This window comes from Cololabis saira, chromosome 12, assembly GCF_033807715.1.
Source record: "Cololabis saira isolate AMF1-May2022 chromosome 12, fColSai1.1, whole genome shotgun sequence".
Lineage (NCBI taxonomy): Eukaryota > Metazoa > Chordata > Actinopteri > Beloniformes > Belonidae > Cololabis > Cololabis saira.
The window spans coordinates 30,852,764-30,872,328 of record NC_084598.1 but is presented as its reverse complement, the minus strand read 5'-3'; the positions used below and the strand labels follow the sequence as shown (position 1 = coordinate 30,872,328).

The 19,565-nt window shown below is 38.1% G+C and overlaps 2 protein-coding genes across 3 annotated transcripts; one reads left to right on the top strand and one right to left on the bottom strand.

Moving 5' to 3' along the window:
- The first annotated feature begins 1,205 nt into the window (after positions 1–1,205).
- On the top strand, positions 1,206–12,449 carry LOC133457360 (PRELI domain containing protein 3B-like). Its single transcript, XM_061736555.1, has 6 exons — positions 1,206–1,305; positions 5,448–5,616; positions 5,914–6,003; positions 8,954–9,024; positions 10,024–10,126; positions 10,225–12,449. The coding sequence occupies exons 1-6, from the start codon at positions 1,274–1,276 to the stop codon at positions 10,339–10,341; spliced, it is 582 nt and encodes a 193-aa protein (XP_061592539.1). The 5' UTR covers positions 1,206–1,273; the 3' UTR covers positions 10,342–12,449.
- A 276-nt stretch (positions 12,450–12,725) lies between these two features.
- bpifcl (BPI fold containing family C, like) lies at positions 12,726–19,565 on the bottom strand. Of its 2 annotated transcripts, none has more exons than XM_061736553.1 (16): positions 19,434–19,565; positions 19,192–19,295; positions 18,969–19,068; positions 17,981–18,112; positions 17,017–17,172; positions 16,871–16,934; positions 16,712–16,772; positions 16,479–16,570; positions 16,070–16,243; positions 15,886–15,945; positions 14,014–14,181; positions 13,833–13,900; positions 13,704–13,746; positions 13,411–13,474; positions 13,146–13,222; positions 12,726–13,074 (listed from the first exon to the last, which is right to left on the bottom strand). In XM_061736553.1, exons 2-16 carry the CDS (start codon positions 19,292–19,294, stop codon positions 13,015–13,017), a joined length of 1,422 nt encoding a protein of 473 aa, XP_061592537.1. In that variant the 5' UTR covers position 19,295; positions 19,434–19,565; the 3' UTR covers positions 12,726–13,014. The 2 variants fall into 2 exon arrangements, with proteins under 2 accessions (XP_061592537.1, XP_061592538.1); XM_061736554.1 differs by having other exon boundaries at positions 19,192–19,298; positions 19,434–19,495.

The window sequence follows — 19,565 nt, the reverse complement described above, 5'->3', positions numbered from 1 at the left end:
ATGGGTAATTAAGCTGAAGGTTCCTGAGAATTATAGTATTCAACAGTTAAAAATATCACCAACTGGAGGGCTGTAGGCCTATACGATTAAAATGGTCAATGGTCTATGCTCTATGGTCAATTCAGAATCAGAAATGAACCTAACAAGTATGTTTTGGGACTGTGAGAGAGAAGAGCACCTGGACAAACTCATGTAAGGTTAGGTTGAAAATGTAATCTCCACACATTTGAACTTGGGACTTTTCACCTATTAGGCAACAGTGCTACTGATTGACAACTGTAATGAGTCTTGAGATTTATTTACGGATATACGGAGTGGATATGGGTAATTAAGCTGAAGGTTCCTGAGAATTATAGTATTCAACAGTCAAAAATATCACCAACTGGAGGGCTGTATACGTTTAAAATGAATAAATAAAGATCACATATTTACTCCTATACTACCAACATGTGGAATTCCTTACCGACAGCCATAAAAGAGAACAAATCCCTAATCTCCTTCAAGTCTGCCCTAAAAAGCCACCTACAGGAGGCTGCTACTCGTAACTGGGAATAATCAAAGCCTCTACTGCACATCCCGCTGTTCCTTCTGATTATTGTTTCTTGTTTTTTGTTTTTGTTTTCTGCTTTTGTTTTGTATTACCTAGCTTATTCTATTTGTCTCATCACCTTTTTAGACTCTCTCGGTGCAAAATAACAGTAATTCCCCCCTTTTCTTTTTTTTTTTTTTTTTTTACAATCTTCCCTACAAAGTACTGCTTCTTACCTGTATGTCATTCAATGTTATATGAGTTTAAAAAAAGGTCTCCAATGTAAACAAGTGTAATGCTTTCTTGGAATAATGCCTTTTAGTTGACTTTGTATCAGCGAATCTGTACTGTCATGAAACTGTACCTGATCCTATGCAATTCTTCTAATAAATTCTTCAATCAATCAAAATTTACTGTATTCCAGACGTATGCATACCACTGCAGTACCCGTTTTTGACCACCAGAGGGGGCGCTTTCCCCAACGGAAGAGCTCGGTTAAAGGCTGATTTTTGGTTCCGCGTTACCCCAACGCAGACCTACGGCGTAGGGTACGCGGCGACGCGCGCCATACGGCGTACGTCGCCGCGTACCCTACGCCGTAGGGTACGCCGTAAACCCTGCGTCGATTTAACGCGGAACCATAAATCAGGCTTAAGTGTTCTCCTTCAGCCGGATCTCTCTTCACCTCTGGCACGCTGTCGTCAAGTCGCCGGCTCCCGAGCCCTGACGGAAAACCCTCCGAAAATGAAGATCTGGGCGTCAGAGCACGTTTTCAAGTTCGTATCTTACTCTCTGGGAATATGCCTAACAAAAACACGTGTTTGATGTCGCAGATGTTTTTATCTGCGCTGTGTTTTTCTTTTGTTTTGCTGCTTCTGTCTTTACTTTCTAGAAGCGGCATAACAACTCTCCTGGGAGTTATTAGTCGTGTTTAGCTAATTTTATTTGATGTAACTTTATTTTAACGTGTTTATGTGTCCGTTTTTGTCCTGGAAGTGACCCGTTTAGTTAACTTTGAGCTTAGCTCGTAGCTGCTAAACTTCGAGCTAATGCCGCGTTCCATTTGTCCTCGGAAGTCGGAATTTTCCAGTTCCCTGTCGGAATTTTCAACTGGAACGCCCCTCGAAGTGGGATTTCCTACTGGGAAAGTGGGAGAAGCTTCTGCCGCGTTCCATTTATCTCGGAAATCGGAACTGGGAACTGGGAATGGCAGCCATCTTGGAATGGTAAATCGGGGGTGGTGAAGCTTCTCCCACTTTCCCAGTAGGAAATCCCACTTCGAGGGGCGTTCCAGTTGAAAATTCCGACTGGGAACTGGGAAATTCCGACTTCCGAGGACAAATGGAACGCGGCATTCACCACCCCCGAGTTACCATTCAAAGATGGCTGCCATTCCCAGTTCCCAGTTCCGATTTCCGAGGTAAATGGAACGCAGCAAACTCTCGCTACCGGCTTCTGTAGTCATCATTGACTTACATAATATCGGTTTTGTCTAAGGCTCTCGGTTAAAGACAAGCTAAGAATGCTCCAACAACAGTGTTTCGTTAAGCTTTTGTAGGATTTTCCGTTATCACAGCTTCAGAATCCGGCCGCTAGTTTGACATTATGTATCATTCACGCCTACAATCATTACGTAACTGTCAATGTGCTTGCCTCTCCTAAAAGAGGCTCTGTTGTATTACTGTGATAACTAGTGTAAATGTAGCCTCATTTTAGACACTTCTCGTGTATTATGTGCTGATGAACGGTTCTTTTTGCTTTTGTCCTTTACTAGAAGTTTCTGGGTTAGCTCGACTTGGTCTTACTGAGTCTGCGCGGACCGGAGGGGGCGGGGCTATCCGTGACGTCACTCACACTGTTATTGTATATACATGGACCATGGAATGGACAGGGAGTTATGGCTGATTAAATGCGCTGACACTTAATTGCGCCAGCCAGACAGATGACACCGAGTGGCGTCTATGTATACTGTACACATAGACGCCTCATTGACCTCTGCCGCCTATTGGTGGGGCGTGGGGCCGCCACTCAGTGTCATCTGTCTGGAACAATACACACACTATATATATGTATATGCAGAGGTGTCAAAAGTATTCACATTCATTACTCAGGTAGAAGTATAGATACTAGAGTTTAAAAAATACTCCTGTAGAAGTTGAAGTATCTACTCAAGTAAAAGTATAAAAGTACTGGTTTCAAAACTACTTAAAGTATAAAAGTAAAAGTAATGTAAGGGGGGGGGCAATTAAGGACAAAAGCCATTGAAAATGAATACATCTTAGTATAATGCAAATATATTAAAGAACCATATATGTGTACTATTGAGCATTAACATGGGTTTCAGAGAGCAGACGCGTACAAACCAATAGGGTGTCGGAAAGGCAAGGCAAATTTATTTAGCACAATTCAACACAAGGTAATTCAAAGTGCTTTACATTGACATTAAAAGCGGCAAGACATAATAACAAAACGAATGGTATTATGTTTGTACTTCTTATCCAACCACAACCAAATTCACTCTATCCGGATGGCGCAATTTAACTGGATAGTTTTTTTTTAAAGGCCGAAATGAAATAGAGTAACGAGGCTGTTTTTAAAATGTAAGGAGTAAAAAGTACAGATAATTGCGTGAAAATGTAAGGAGTAAAAGAGAAAAGTCGTCTGAAAAATAATTACTACAGTGAAGTATAGATAACCAAAATTCCTACTTAAGTAAGGTAACGAAGTATTTGTACTTTGTTACTTGACACCTGTGTGTGTGTGTGTGTGTGTGTGTGTGTGTGTGTGTGTGTGTGTGTGTGTGTATAAAATACACGCACATACAAACGACTATATGATAGTGAAGCAGAAGCACATTGTGTAAAACTCAGCTATTTTAATAATACGAAGAAACAATAATAAACATATCTATGTATATCTATAAACATCTCCATATATATACAAACACACGCGCACAAACACACACACTATGGCATGCCGTTCAGGAAATTGATCTTCGAGTATACGGAATGAAAGAAAGATTAATAGGGCAGCACGGTGGTTAGCACTGTTGCCTCACAGCAAGAAGGTTCCCGGTTCGACTCCCTGGGCCTGACAGTGTCTTTCTGTGGAGTTTGCATGTTCTCCCCGTGCTTGCGTGGGTTCCTCCGGGTACTCCGGCTTCCTCCCACAGTCCAGTTAATTGATGATTCTAAATTGCCTGTGAGTGTGTCTGGTTGTGTGTATGTATGTGGTCCTGCGATGGACTGGCGACCTGTGGATATAAAAAGTCTACACACCCCTATTCAAATGCCAGGTTTTCGTGATGTAAAAAAGTGACAGCAAGATAAATTATTTCACAACTTTTTCCACCTTTTAATGTGACCTATAACCTGTACAATGCAACTGAAAAACAAACTGAAACTTTTTAAAGGGGAAAAATATAACATAAAAAAACGTAAAAGAAAGAAGAAGACGTAAAAGAAGTTGCATAAATGTTTACACCCTTAAACTAATACTTGCAGCAGCAGCTTTGGCTTTTATTACAGCCCTCAGTCTTTTTGGGTAGTAGCCTATCAGTGTGGCACACCTTGATGTGGCAATATTTGCCCTCTCTTTTTTGCAAAAATCGCTCCAAATCTGACAGATGGCGAGGGCATCTCCTGTGCACAGCCCTCTTCAGATCACCCCTCAGATGTTCAATGGGATTCAGGTCTGGACTCTGGCTGGGCCGTTCCAAAGCCTCTATCTTATTCTGGCGAAGCCGTTCTGTGGTTGATTTAGAAGTGTGCTTTGGGTCATTGTTGTGCTGAAAGATGAAGTTCCTGTTCATCTTCAGCTTTCTAACAGAAGGCCGAAGGTTTTGTGCCAACACTGACTTGTATTTGGAACTGTTCATAATTCTCTCCAACCCGACAAAGGCCCCAGTTCCAGCTGAAGAAAAACAGCCCCAAAGCACATGATGCTGCCACCACCATACTTCACTGTGGGTATGGTGTTCTTTTGGTGATGAGCAGTGTTGTTTTTGCGCCAAATAACTTTTGGAATTATATCTAAAAAGTTCAACCTTGGTTTCAACAGACCATAATACATTTTCCCACATGCGTTTGGGAGATTTCAAATGTCTTTTTGCTAAATTTAGCCGGGCTTTGATGTTTTTCTTTATAAGATACGGCTTCGGTCTTGCCACCATACCCCATAGCCCAGACATATGAAGAAGACGGGAGATTGTTATCACATGTACTACACAGCCAGTACTTGCCAGAAATTCTTGCAGCTCCTTCAGTGTTGCCGTTGGCCTTTTGGCAGCCTCCCTGACCAGTTTTCTTCTTGTCTTATCATCAATTTTGGAAGGATGTCCTGTTCTTGGTAATGTCACTGTTGTGCCATATTTTCTCCACTTGATGATGACGGTCTTCACTGTGTTCCATGGTGTATTTAATTCATGGGAAATTCTTTTGTTTATTTTTACTTTACCTCCCTGAAATATTTCTGTTTGTTTTTTAATTGCGTTGTACAGGTTATATGTCACATTAAAGGTGGAAAAATTTGTGAATTATTTGTTTTGCTGTCATTTTTTTACATCACGAAAACCTGGCATTTGAACAGGGGTGTGTAGACTTTCAATATCCACTGTAGTCGATTTTAAACCAAGAAATATTTATAGCATGATATTGATATAAACTACACTGTGTTTGTACTTAAAGTACGACCATTGTCGTTTCCTATTTGAATTATTACGTAAAAAGTAATGACATTGACAGAATTAAATCACAGATTTTAACGATCGTGATGAATAGCAGTGTTTACTTATTTCCTACTTAAATAGGAGTTATGGTAAACAATTGTATTATTAATGTTTGGTCATTGTCGTTGCTCCTGTTTATTTATTTTTAAAAGCTATCTGTATATAAATAGTGTTGTGTTTTGTTTTTTACAGCCACCCATGGGAGACGGTGACGAAGGCAGCGATGCAAAAATACCCTAACCCCATGAACCCCAGTGTGTTTGGTGTGGATGTTCTAGCCAGAAATGTGGATACAGAAGGGCGGTTACGCAGCACCAGACTGCTCAGCACAGAGTGGGGCCTTCCTTCCATGGCTAAATCTGTAAGTATGACAATGAGCAGAGTGCTCTAAAGCAGTGTTCCTCAATCTAGGTCCTCTAGGCCTGCCACCCTGCATGTTTAAGACATTTTCCTCCTCCTATATGAGTGTTTCAAATGAATGGGTCACTAACAGACTTGTGAAGATCATGATGGCCAAATAAATCACCTCATGGTGATTTATTTGTTTGAATCAGGCATGATAGAGCATGGAAACATGTTTTGGGGAACACTGCTTTAATGTTTTTATGTTAAATTCCACTGCTCTTTATCAGGCTAAATTTTTGTCCTTTTCCTGCAGATGATCGGGGTAACAAGATCATGCACTTATGTACAGGAACATTCAGTTGTGGATCCCAAACAGAAAATCTTTGAGCTGCAATCTACAAATGTGAGTTGGACTTTTGAATACTGCTTTTATATAGTATAGAGAGTGTTTTAAAGGGACATTTGCCTTTTAGTTAAAGTACCAATTTCTTTTTATGAATTCACTCAATTTGCCGACGACTTGATATAATGTCTGACATGTTTTGGTCAAAATACTGCAGTTTGATTCACATCAATTGTTTTTTGGGGGTAGAGTAAGCCACTCAATCGCACACCAGTGTGTTTGCCTCTATTGAGATAAGTCCTACAGTTTAGTGCTATGATGCAAAGTTTAATTTTGGCACAAATCAAATGTCATTCTTTTGAATCATGTAAGATAAGATAAGATATCCTTTATTTTCTCCCTCAGTGGGGAAACTTATTTTTGTTGTCAGCAGTACACTTAGCACACACATGCAGGGGAGGCGTAAAAAGACTGAAAAGTCAGAAATAAAAAACATATAAAAATACAAAAAATATATACAAAATATGTATAATCACAGAATATGAATAGTATATACAGTTGGTTGAAAGAAGAAACGGTGCAGAAAAAGCAGGTGGAGTGTTGTGAGGTAGACTGGCAGATTGGCAGATATTGCACATCTTATATTATTGCACATATTATTGTCCACCGGCATGTAACTACTGTTTATCAGAGTGGACTGTTTATCAGAGTGGGTTAGCTCAAATTAGCACACATTGAGTTTACACTACAACACAATAAAGTGATAGAACTATCAGACAAGTACTTTTCTATCTTTAAATGCTTGCATTTCCTTTATCTGAGTTCCTCAGTGATAACTAGTGTCGTTGAGAGTCATGCATTGAGCTTACTCACGTTGTCATGACACTGTACTGCAAATAGTCGGGTTGAAGTAACGGCCAGTACGCGGTTAAGAGATGAGGTGGAATTATGTTTCACACAAACAACGATGTAAAAAAAGTGCTGGCACGTGATGAAACCAGCTGAGCAGCTGGTAGGTGAAAGGCACGTGTCACATGACGAATGTCATGGGGTACTTGACTTTCATGAAGTTGTTGCAGACATTCTCTTACCAGTCTTCTGGCTGCCTCCACACGTGTGAAAGTCCTGTTTGGCAAAGTTTGTTTTCTTGCTTAACTTTCTGCAGTGTTGGTATTTCTTGACATATTTGTTGCACATGTGTACCTGCATTGTTTTCCAGTCATTGAGCAAGCTGAAACACTCTCATAGGATGAAGTTAGCTGGATTGATGCCCTGAAATTTTAATCCGACTATGTTGTTGGATTGTATAATTGCAGACTAAGGATGGAACTGTCAGAAAATATATATGTATTTTTTTTTTTAAAACACATTACCTGCGTGATTATTTGTACAGTAACCCATATAAATGACTGTACAAATGCTGTACTGATGGATCTGGATCCTGATAATCTATTTTTTACTCTGTTGGGTTCTCTGTAAAAACATTATAAATAAATAATTGTGACAGGATTGTGATATCTGTATCATCTAAACAAGGAGATAACCCTGCAATATAACAGAACTAAAATAAATAAATAAAATGCAGGTGTAGGCTTTAAGATTATCCAGATACCAGGTGAGTGGAGGTATTTATGGCCTTATCTGTCTTCCCTGCCTGTAAGCAAACTGGAGCAGATCATGGAGAAAACTTACCCCAGACATAATAAATGGAAGTCATGTGTTTTTAAAAGCATTTCATGACAGTACAAGTCAAAGTCACTCATTTGAAATTATCGTTTTCTGTCCGACAGTGTTTCCTTGGAAGAGGAATGATGCTTATTTTTTTCAAAAGTGTGTGAGAACCAACAGACTTTTGTAAAACAGGGCACCAAGCTGGAGTTAGCTCTTCTTGGTCTTTAAAAGAAAAGCAGAGATGCTGTCAGGGCATGATGATTTCTTTTACATACAGGATTTGATGTTGAATGTTAAGGGGGTCAACTACTGTTCTTGAGCTGGTGTTAGTGGTTGTAATTGTCTGCAGTACATTATTGCATTCCTAAGAAAAATCTTGCGAGTCAAACCTAAGGAAGGTTAGTTACAGTTATTTAATGTAATTTAGAAAGTCTTCTGTCAACATGACCAAACTACATTATGACTTTGCACTGACTTTTTTCTTAATGTAGCTGCTCTTACATTTAATTCATGCAGTGGTTTATTGTGTGCATCAATTCAATTTTATTTATATAGCTCCTATTACAATACAAGATTGTCTCTATACGCTTTCCAGAGACCCAGAATATAACCCAGATGAATTATTACGTAAACAATGACAGGTAAAATCTCCCCTAGCAAGTGAAAAAAACAACAGTGGCAAGGAAAAAACTAATTTTTAAGAGGGAAGAAACTTTTAGCAGGGCCTGACTTCATGAGGAGAAACCCTCTAGCCAAAGGCCAGTCGAGTAGAGCAGGAAAAGGGATATAGGAAGAGAGGATGAAGAACAGAAAGCGGACTGTCACATATGTATTGTCAAAGGTACAAAAGACAAGATATATTAGCATTAATTATCCCTGAGCAAGACGACTAAGAGATCTATGTACATATGACAGAAATATTGCTAGCTGATTACAGAGACAATTATTAAAAAACAGGTGTAGACGGCAGGCATTGAGCTGGTCAGACGGCAGGACTGCAGATCAGGATGTCAGTAGATATCCAACACTTCTTATTAATAACTGTATATTGAGCTGAAGAAACTAAACAGAAGGAGAGGAGAGCACAAGGGGTGACGGGCACCGCTCAGTGGATCATGTTGATGTCCCAACATGTCAGCATGTTTACCATGAAGCTCTGCTTAAGACGAGCTGCTCTAGTCTTGTCCTGTAGCTGCAGCTACTACTGGCCCTAACACACACTTAAGTTTACACTAACTATAGGTGGTGTCAGCCTCCTTAACCAAAATTGGAAATTGGTTCCATAGTAATGAAATGTTTAATTCCAAGGATTAATCCCATCCCTTTTCTGTATTCCCAGATCTCTTTCACCAACTTGGTATCTGTGGACGAAAAGTTGACGTACAAGCCACATCCACTGGACCCAGAGAAGTAAGTGATCCACTTGTAATTATTCACCTACCTCACATACCTACCTCTTGCTGGGGCTCCTGGTCGGGCAACTGGAGTCTGGTGGGGCCTCCTGCTCGCTTCCCTGACGCCCCGGTCTGACCTCACCCCTCATTGCAATACATAAATCACCAATTCTAACTCTAATAATAATTCCTGGCATTATCATGATATATTGTTTCATAGTGTATTATTATTATTACATAGTGTATTATTATATTAAGTTATGAAATCTCATGGGATGTTAAACTATAGTACCGTATTTTCCGCACTATAAGGGGCACCTAAAAGCCTTCAAATTTTTCAAAAGCTGAAGCCTTATATATGGATCAATATTGAGCCGCAACAGGTCTCGCAACTCGAAAATAATAAAACAGTTGTTTACTCATTTTGGGAGTGAATGGAGTTGTCAGAAAGCTGATTTGTAATCTATTAATAAAGTTTGACTAACCTATCTGACTGTTTTGTTGACATTCCCTTTAGTGCAGCAGCCTCTACTGTAGCGCCTTATAGTGCGGAAAATACGGTATTATTATATTGTTATATTTTATAGTATGGTGATATCATTTGGTCATATGTTATAATATTTTATAAAAATTATGTTATATTAGGATATTACTATATTATTATGCTATATTTATATTATATCGTGCTACACCACTCTATATGATAATTATTTATTTGTTTACTTATTTACTCTCGAATTAATATTCTCAATTTATGTATCTACTTTCATCATCTTATTTACACGTATACACACACACACACACATAAACTGATGTCGTCTTTTGTCGTTGTTTGCACTGTATGTAAATACATAAAATGTAAATAAATAAATAAAAGAAAAAGGTAATTATTCAAATTCTCCCTGGATCTGTCAAATTTCTGTCTGTTCTGACCTGAGAACTTCCTGATGAAGTCAAGTCTCTTAAAAGTTCAAGTACTTTTTCTGACCTGCATTTATGTAATTTCTGTGTTCAGGACAGTGCTAACACAAGAGGCTTTGATCAGTGTGAAAGGTGTCAGCCTAAGCAGCTACCTTGAGGGTCTCATGGCTAAGACCATATCTGTTAATGCCAGCAAGGTGAGACTGTCTTTAACATCTCCTATCTCGAAACAAAAGCTAAATACTATCTTCTTTTTTTCTTCTTCACATTTTTAACACTTTTCTGTGTGTGTCAGGGTCGTGAGGCGATGGAGTGGGTCATCAGACGGTTAAACACAGAGATCGAGGAGCTGGCGGCCACTGCTCGGGGCTCCATGCGCGTTCCCATTGCAGCAGCCGCTGCAGACAAATGATCCCGACTAACCTCAATTTACCTCCACCGTCATGATTCGATGGGTTTCTCCGACATTTTTCCCCTTAAAGGGGACTTCTCGCCTCATCTGCCAACAGCCTAGAAACCACAGCCCTATCCTTCGGTCCCAAGTTCGATTGTTTGTGTTCGTTTGTCACAAGGACTGTTTGTCCTTCCTCAACAGGCTGCACTGATGAGTTTTCCACTCGTCTCTGTGGGCGGTGACGGGGAGGGCCGAGCTGATGACAGTTTAAAAAAAAAAAACAAACAGGGTTGATTCGGACTGCACTTGAAGCTCATAGGATTTGTCTTGTGATGTGAAAGATCTTTTATTGAATTCACACGGTGCCTCCACATTAACTGAAAAATGTATTTTTTTTCACTTCCTTCTTTCCATCATCTTTAACATGCTATTGCCATTTCACATCCTTATGAGCAGGTTGAGTACAGCTATAAAGAAGTAACCTTCAGGTATGTTTTCAGACTTTGTCTTGTACTGTAGAACTGACTAAAATATCTCAAAATCAAAAGCTGCCAGTGCAGAAAGGGTGTAAAGAGAAACTAAAGGTAGTGACGCTGTAAGTTAGACTAGGAGTTGACTTGAGTTGCCACCCAAGTGATATCCTCTTGTTATTGTAGCGAGGTTAGATTTTGGGCATCCAGTGTTTTGTAGCTAAATTCTTTTAGTATGACTTTTACTATAAAGGTTCTGAACCAACTTTGCCAGAAAAAATAGATACATTTTCTATCTAAGCACATGGTTTGACAACTAGACCCGAATGCCATTTAAGTGATCGTAAAAAAGCCAGTTCTTGTGTGCATTTATTTGGTGCTTTTAACGGAACTGGCACTTGTCATCTTGTCAAATGTGAATGTCATTCCTCTGGCTGCAGATTTTCTGTGTTTTTAAAGGGTCCAGATCATGTCACTGAAGCAGAATATACCAAAGCCAGAGTTTTTTACTACTGAGATTGGCAGCTTCGGCTTGTTGCAACAACAGCCTCAAAGCATTAAAATCAAGCCGAGGGAGGTATTTTGATGCAGATGCTGGTGTATCTGCTACAGTGGCCATCATGGTAGGTTGGTCCACAGATGTAATCTCTTAGGATCTTTCTTGTCTCGTGTTTAGATTTTGAAAAAAAATACATATTTCCTCTATATTTTCTCAGACAGTGACAGTGTTCTGTATGGTTAAGTGTTACAGTTAAAAATGTTCATACTTGAATGTTTAACTTATTTTCAGCATGTGCACTTAACAGGGGAAGAAAGTCTTCGAAGGATACAAATTTATAAAATGGTGTTTGTGCACCGACGTGTTGGCATTCGCCGGTTATTAGCTTGTGAATGCTCAGGAAGAGCCCTGTAGCGCTACTAACTGTGCCAACATGACATGTAAAGATACAAGGAACTTTAAAGATTTAATACTTTAGTATAAGTTAATTTGTGGCTGTGAAGAAACACTCTGTGTTGACCTTTTAATTGTCCTGTCTCTAACTGTAGGTGTTATTTATGTTATTTCCTCTATTTAAAACGATCAGATTGGTTTGAAAGCTGTGGAGTTGTGAAAGTTGTGAGTACCTTTTTATTATACAGTTTCCATTTGTATCCCAGAACACTGTCAGACCCTACTTGTAGTTCTGCCTTCTTTCCCTGTATGATGTACATTTGTACAAAGGAAAGTTTACATTTTAGGGTGGTGTGATAAAACAAAAGTTTGTTTTTTTTGCAGCGTTAACATCATTCATCAGAGCTCAGCACCAAAATGACTTCCACAGTGCTATCAGTCGCATCAAACTATCTGACTTGGTCTTTTTCACTCCTGCCACTGATCTGTTCAAGGTCTTGTTCAGAAATGCTCATCAAGGGTCATCATGTTCCAACACATTCTGTACAAAGTCCAGTCCGATCCCGTCAGCAAGTCAGCCTCGCGTGTTTATTTCATGCGGCAAGATGTTTTTCTATGAGGAACATTTTAAGAACAGTGGCTGTAAATAGGCACATATTTATATTTTGGTGGTGTTACATTCCAAGAATGTGAACATGTAACAGAATCTAAAGCGTGCACACTGAAATGTTTCAAAATAAAGAGATGTCATTGTTTCATGAATACTGTGAAGTGGTGTGATATTTTATAAAGATCTAATGTTTTAATTTGTATCAGCGCAGAAGCAGCACAGTGCAGAGAATTGTTAAGTTGTCATGGAAACACAATTGTCGAGGTTATTGATGGGGGAAAAATGTCACCTTTCAGTCATTCCTTATGCCTAAATGAAACAACAATCAAAGCAGTTCAGAGCAACATTTTATTTGTCGATTTTGAGCAAGGTGTCAACCTTCAGTTAATATGAATATTTTTTATGTGTGAATTATGAGTTGGAACATTGATTGTGTATTCAATCAACCTTTATTTGAATTTGGAGAAATCATTGAGAGCAAGCCCTCATTTACAATGATGCCGAATGTACAACAACCATATAAAAAGAATAATACAATAAAAATAAGAGAGAAAAATTATTATAGTATTACTTTTAAGACCACTCAATATCCAACAATCCAGAATCAAGACAGCATTTTTTACTCATTGAATGCATTTTCTTTCATGCTGAGACAGATTCAGACAAAAAGCTTTAGTTATTTGAAGTTTGAGACTGAACTGAAACATTTATGGTGTTTGTCAGTTGAAGCTTCTCTCTGTTTGGAGGATCTCTGCATCTGAAGAAACTGCTATGAATCCCTGTATGGAAATAAAACCATTTTTAGTTCAATAGAGAAAAAATTAAAATGGTTTATATGATTAATACGAACCTTCTCCATCTTCAGAACAGAGTTGACCAGCTGTGCGTGCTTCATTCTGGGTAACATAGTACCTTTGCCCAGTATTTCTGAAGGAAGAATTTACATTTCAAGACAATAACGGAGCAAAATACACTGGCTCAGAAAAGAGAATGAACTCAAATTTTACATTGTATCATCACGTTTGTGTCGGATCAAGATGTTTATGCAGAGTACTGCACCATTATTGAAGCAGTAACCAGTCATGTGAAAACTGCTAAATATAAGTTAAACTCACCATTCACTTTGAATAAGAACATTGTCTTTATGGCTGTTCTCATTACACTTTCCAAACCATCAATCTGCAAAAGGGAACACTGTCAGAGATGCTGCAGATTCACAATGAGAATATATTAAAAAAAAAACAGAAAAGCGATGTGGTTTTTGTGTTTGCTTTAGAATCAGAAAGAAGTTTATTGGCAAGTAGTTTAACACACACACGGAATTTGTTGTGGTGATTGGTGCAATACAAAAATAACAAATAATATTAAAAGAAAAAATATACAACATGTTGGTTTAAAGTGCCTTTACCTTGAATTCCCCCACCTCGCTTGATACCAGGGTCAGTGTAAAACTGAAAAACATCAAAATGGTTACCGGTACTTTAAATTGTAGTTTGAACTTTTGGATAGTGATGCTTGAAAACATTTGGATGCTTACTTATCCAGCGTCATGGAGCCCTTCAGGCTTCCATCAGCAATCCACATTTTACCAGAAAACGTGACGTCCTGAAAGAATAATTATTAAGAACATGCTCGAGTACGTTTGTGTGAAAAATGAGATAAGGTAGGATTTAGAGGTCATGCTGTGACCTACAGCGACAGATTGCAGAGCTACTCACAGCGTTGAGTTTGAACAGTGGGACCTGGGTACCATTTGTCTCAATGGCTAAGGCCTTCACAGCAGCTTGAACGGGCACTTTAATGGAGCCAGGCTGGATTGAAAACAACGGAGCCTCTCTGGCATAAACCACCAGACTCATGGGTAGATCAGGAAACATCTTGGGAAGCTGGAGAAGGAAACAATAATACCACAATACACCTTTGACTCTTCAATATGAAAAAGGCAAAAAGAAGAAAAAAAAGATGGCTAATAGTGTTCAAACGGATTTAATGGAAATAACACAACAATCACGTAATAGAAAACAAATGCTTCACCTGCAACTATTTCAATTAAATGTAACTTATTTGCAGGACATGTTGATGCATTAGTAGTATTTAGTTTTGTTTACCTTTATCTAAGTAGCAATTTCAGTCTTTGGGTTGACGGAAGAAAATGATAAGTGATTGATTAATTGATATTTCTGATGATAACAAACTCTGTTTAAACCGATATTATATCATCATACCACATATTAATATTCAATTTATATTCATTTGCTGTTGAGTATTCTTGTCTTATTCATTACTTTATTTTAATGAATACACACTTTTTTTCTTAGTTCATCATTTTTATTGGCACAAATCCTCTTGTCATCACATACTATACAATCGTCTCGTTTATGTGCTTTTGCAAATATGTCTCGCAGTTCATTGAGTTTTAGTTTTACTTCCCTGCTGTATTGTTGTTGTGGTTTGGTTAGTTCCTGTTTTGTTATGATGTTTCATATTTAAAAAGAAAACTCCTGCACACCTTCTTCTCACCGTACACTTGTTTATTAGGCCAACGTTTCGGTCATAGACCCTTTTCAAGGCATCAATTATTATTATTATGGTGTTTCATGGAAGTCTGTCTTTAGTTTGCTTTTGCTTTGACCCATTTTTCTTCCTTTACCCCATCCTGCCTGATCATTGGCACCCCTAGACACCTCCGGTAACTCTTCAACCTCTTTAAGTCTTGTGTTCTTTTCCTCCTTGTCTGTTCTGGGTCCTGCCGTGTTCTTTCGGTTCATATTTTTCGTACTTGGTCTCCAAAGTTTTGTTTATGAGTTTTCTTTCTGGATTTCATGACTGTTGCAGCGTTTTTGGTTAATTAAAGCCTGTTGATTTTCAGTCTCCTGCCCCCAGTCTCCTGCACTTGGGTTCTGCATTTCCTGAACTTGACAGTTGTCATGTATTACATGTGTTTTGTTAACCAGTACTCTTGAATTTAACTTTTATCTATTATTCTAAGAAAAAGTTGTGTTCTTATTTGGGTTAGGTTTACATCCTGTTTGAGAGTAGTGGAAACTCTCTTATCGTCATAAAACATACTTGCATAACTTTACATTTCAGAGGCTCTTTTTTGTTTTTGTTTATTAGGAAATAAGAATTATATTTAATGCAAACACACAAACCAATTTTGATAAGCTAAAAGAAACATTTTGTAAGACATAAACTGGCAACCTCCTTTTTATGGCTAAAAACATGCTGGGATTTGACATTTTTCGAATTGTTGACAGCATTTCTGGATTTATGGCTTCATTAAAAGATGGATCCAGTAAAAAAATGTTTTATGTTTAATTTGTTAATAAACTAATGAACTAATCTCTAATTAGAGATTTCTATTCTTAAAAAAATGCAAATATGGAAATAAATGGTCTTTATTTCTGTGATTTATTTGTGAGCATTTTGTTCCCCTCCTAACTTCATGCATAAAGGACAACTTAACAGAAGAAAAATCAAAAGCAGATATGTTTTATATTGCCCCAAATTAAAGCACAATGGTGTTACACTTAATGCACGCCAACACCCAGGATATTGGTTTGTTGGTATGGGCTGAAAAAAAAACTTACCTGAGGAATGAACTTCCCCATTGAAGTGGTATTGAGATGTATATGGAGCGTTTTAAAAACCTGAAATCGTGAAATATTTATCAGCCACACATTTTTCAGGGAAGAAAGTGGTCTATGCTCAACATAAAGGAGTCCATAACTATTTATTTACGTCTGAGTCGTGCTCAGCCTTCAGTGCACTTACCATGCTATCATTGACGACGGCCTGGAGAATTCCTGCTGAAAAGTAACTGTATGAAGCCGAGTTCAGGGTGAACTCAGACACACCCAGTGACAGCATGAACTTCGGCTGCTCAGACATCATGAAAGGCTGGGCCACGAAGGGAGGCTCTGTGTGATTTTTAGTGTAGAACTCCCCCTTTAAGAAAAAAGGCATAGACCATTTCATATTTTATGTTTTGTTGTTTGTTTTTTTGAAAAAATCATTTTACAAGATGTATAGATCATATAGGCTACAGCTTCAGATTATTTTTGTTTCACAACCTGCCATGTTAAGAAAATGTATTATGCATCTACTACAGTGACGAGAACATGAAAGAACACAGACTCTGTCATTTATAAGGTGTTATGTATATGGCAGTGTGCTTCCTTACCTTAAGGCCAAGCTTCAGATTTGAAGCATCGGTGACAGGTAAGCCAGTGAGAGGAAGTTCTAAAGTGAGAACTTGATCCACAGCAAAGGAAACTAAACAACATGAAAATCCTTTGCATCATTTAATCATGAATTTCCAATTTCATTTTAGTCTTTGGACTAAAGCAAAGAAGCACATATTCTGCATCTAACTATAATATTTGTATAATGAGGAGTTTCAGTGTGCTGCAATACCATCCATGGTCTGAAGATGGTCCTCCAGGATGCTAATATACTCGTTGACAGCACTGCAGGTCTAAGGAGGACAAAAAAAACAAAACAATATCCTGCAATGTTCATCACTGAAAAATCTTTAGGACGAAGGACGGAGCCTCTACTGATAGAGGCACTTACCTGGCATCGTATTTTCTCAATGATGTGACCTTTGAAATAATCAGCAAACGGCTGGAATATCCAACTATTGACAAATAAAAATACAGAACATGTATCATGATGTCTGTATCACTTCTTTTATTCTCTTTTTCTCTTTTCCACCCTACCTGGCTCCACCATGGAATTGTATGTCCACATCTCCAACCTCAGCATCACAGCTCAGGCTGGTGACAGACAGACGCCCGTTTCCATCCCTCCCCAGCTGCACCACAGAGGTCACATCCAGGCTAAATATAGCCATTTCAAATGATCCGCTGTCATGTCTGAAAATACAGAGCACAAAACACATCACACATCGTGGTTCAACATTTAACAACTGCGAACAACTCTAGTAATGTGTGACACTTTTCCACATATCATTTAAATATATTAATTATAAATACTTGTTGATGAAATCATTTTTATATTATTTGTTCATCCTTTTTTAGAGCCCTACTCCCCCCCTTTTTAATGTTTTAACTTACAAAAATTTTAGCTGAATTTATCATTAGTGTTTGTCAACCTACAAACATTACAAAGCATCAATAAGCAAATAACTGACAATAAACAGATTTTGTGAACTTTTTTAACTTTGTAATTTATAAACAGAACTTAGTCACTTTAAGTCTTTAAATATGAATAGTTTAAAGCTGTTAGAATAAATCTTAAATGTAAACTCTGTGAAATCCCTATCATATTTCCTGCTTTTACTTTGAGAATAATACGAGCTTTAACGCCATATTTCCTGATATACCGGTAATACCAATCTTTTTAGAGTTCAAGATCCAGTAAATACTATCTACTCATACTTATGACATTTATTTCAAGGAAACAGCTCATGTGAAATGTATTGACTATCAACAAACATCTCTTTCAAGTTCAGATATTTATTTTTTATTTCCCCTTATTGTAGCTTCCTTGGAAAGCCTGCAAGTACATGCCTGCAACTTAAATTTAAGATTTTAATTAGTCTTTTTTTGTCATAAGGAGAAGAGAGTGTTGACTTTTATCCAAGAGGAATGACTTTAGAATGATTTCGACAAGTATGGATCATCCTCCGTTAGTTTTCCATAAAGGTTAGGGAGAACTCACATGATGCCAAGGCTTGTGCTCCAGTCACCGGCCAGCGCGACGCTGAGACCCGACACGGATGTTTTCACTCCTGCTGGATCCTGAAGGAACTCCACAGATGGCTCTGGGAAGTCACACTTTGTTATGGTCGTGCTAGAAAAGATTAGGGAGGAAAAATAAGGAAACGTGAGGGACATCTAAAGAATCTAAAGATTCTTACTATTTATGACATCAACAGTTACCAAATATGCATTTTTCTTTACAAAATATTTTCCTCAGAAGGAAATGTTCCTGAGCACTTTAGGTCATACTTTGCCACTAACTCTCAATTTCATTCCTACTCAACACGGCAGGCCCTCGCCCTACATCCGCCTAAATGTCTGGAATCTAGAAGCCAATTTTTGTTTAGATTTAGAGGTGTCAAAGTCTGGAATAGTTGGTACCATATTGCAAACAATTGTAGGTCCCTATCCATTTTCAAAAGTCGCTCAAGAGAACATTTAATTCAAAAATGTAGTCAAGAAAGCTCTTCATGTTCTTTTGCACTTCATATTCTGTGTTGCCATTTGTTCAGCTTAATACTCATATTTTCATGATCATGTGTACAGTAATTTTTTTAAATATTTTTTAATTATTTTTTTCTATTATTTTATTTTCATTCATGTTCTACATGCAATTTTTATGATTTATTTTTATTTTTATGATTTTATATCCTCATAAGGATTTTGTTAAATGTTATTAGGTGGGGGCTCCTCATAAGCCTACTGGCTTGCTCGCTCCTCCCTGCACAGTTTCTTTTAACTGAACTTACTTGTGTAATGTTATTTTTTATGTTATGTGCTAAATAAAACTAAAACTAAAACTAAACTAAAACATCAATGTAAAAATGAATTATGTGAGTTAATTGCCATTACGATGGCACCAGTGAACTTTTATACTCATGAATGAACTTTGAACAAAAAAAGGTTAAAAAAAAACAAGAACACCTTTGTATTAATTAAAATCCTACCCTGTTACTGTGTAATGTATGAGCGTAATCTCTCCGCTGATGTCAGGAAAAGTGACACTCTGCAACCTTTCTTGAACCCATCCTGCCCCAACATGTTTTCCTGCGACGAAGAGCACAACCATATGTTATTGATCAGAATTATTTATTCACTCATTTTATCAGAACAAATGGACACACCCCAATACTTGTACACTTGTGCAAACACCATCTCACACTGTCTTACCATACTCAAGCCCTTTGTTGGTCAGGATAACTTGCACTGCAGGATTATTCTGTGCACCGGTGCAAGACAGGAGAGTCCAGGCTGCCAGCAGGGACCGAAGCATTCTGCTGAGTAAAAACTGTAACGTGAATGCAAGCATGGAGCTACGGATGATCGGAGACCGAGTCACTTTCGATATGGTACAAAAAAATACTGCAACAACAACTTTGTTATTTGCAGTGCAGCCGTTTAGTGTAGCGTACCTGAAATCCAAGATGATTTTAAGGTGAGACTCCGGTGTGCTCTACATGTGAACAGCCTTTCGCTTTGCCCTTCTGCTTCTCTGTTCTCTTTATCAGATGCAGCTTTTACTTCCTTTATTGCACCACTGAGAA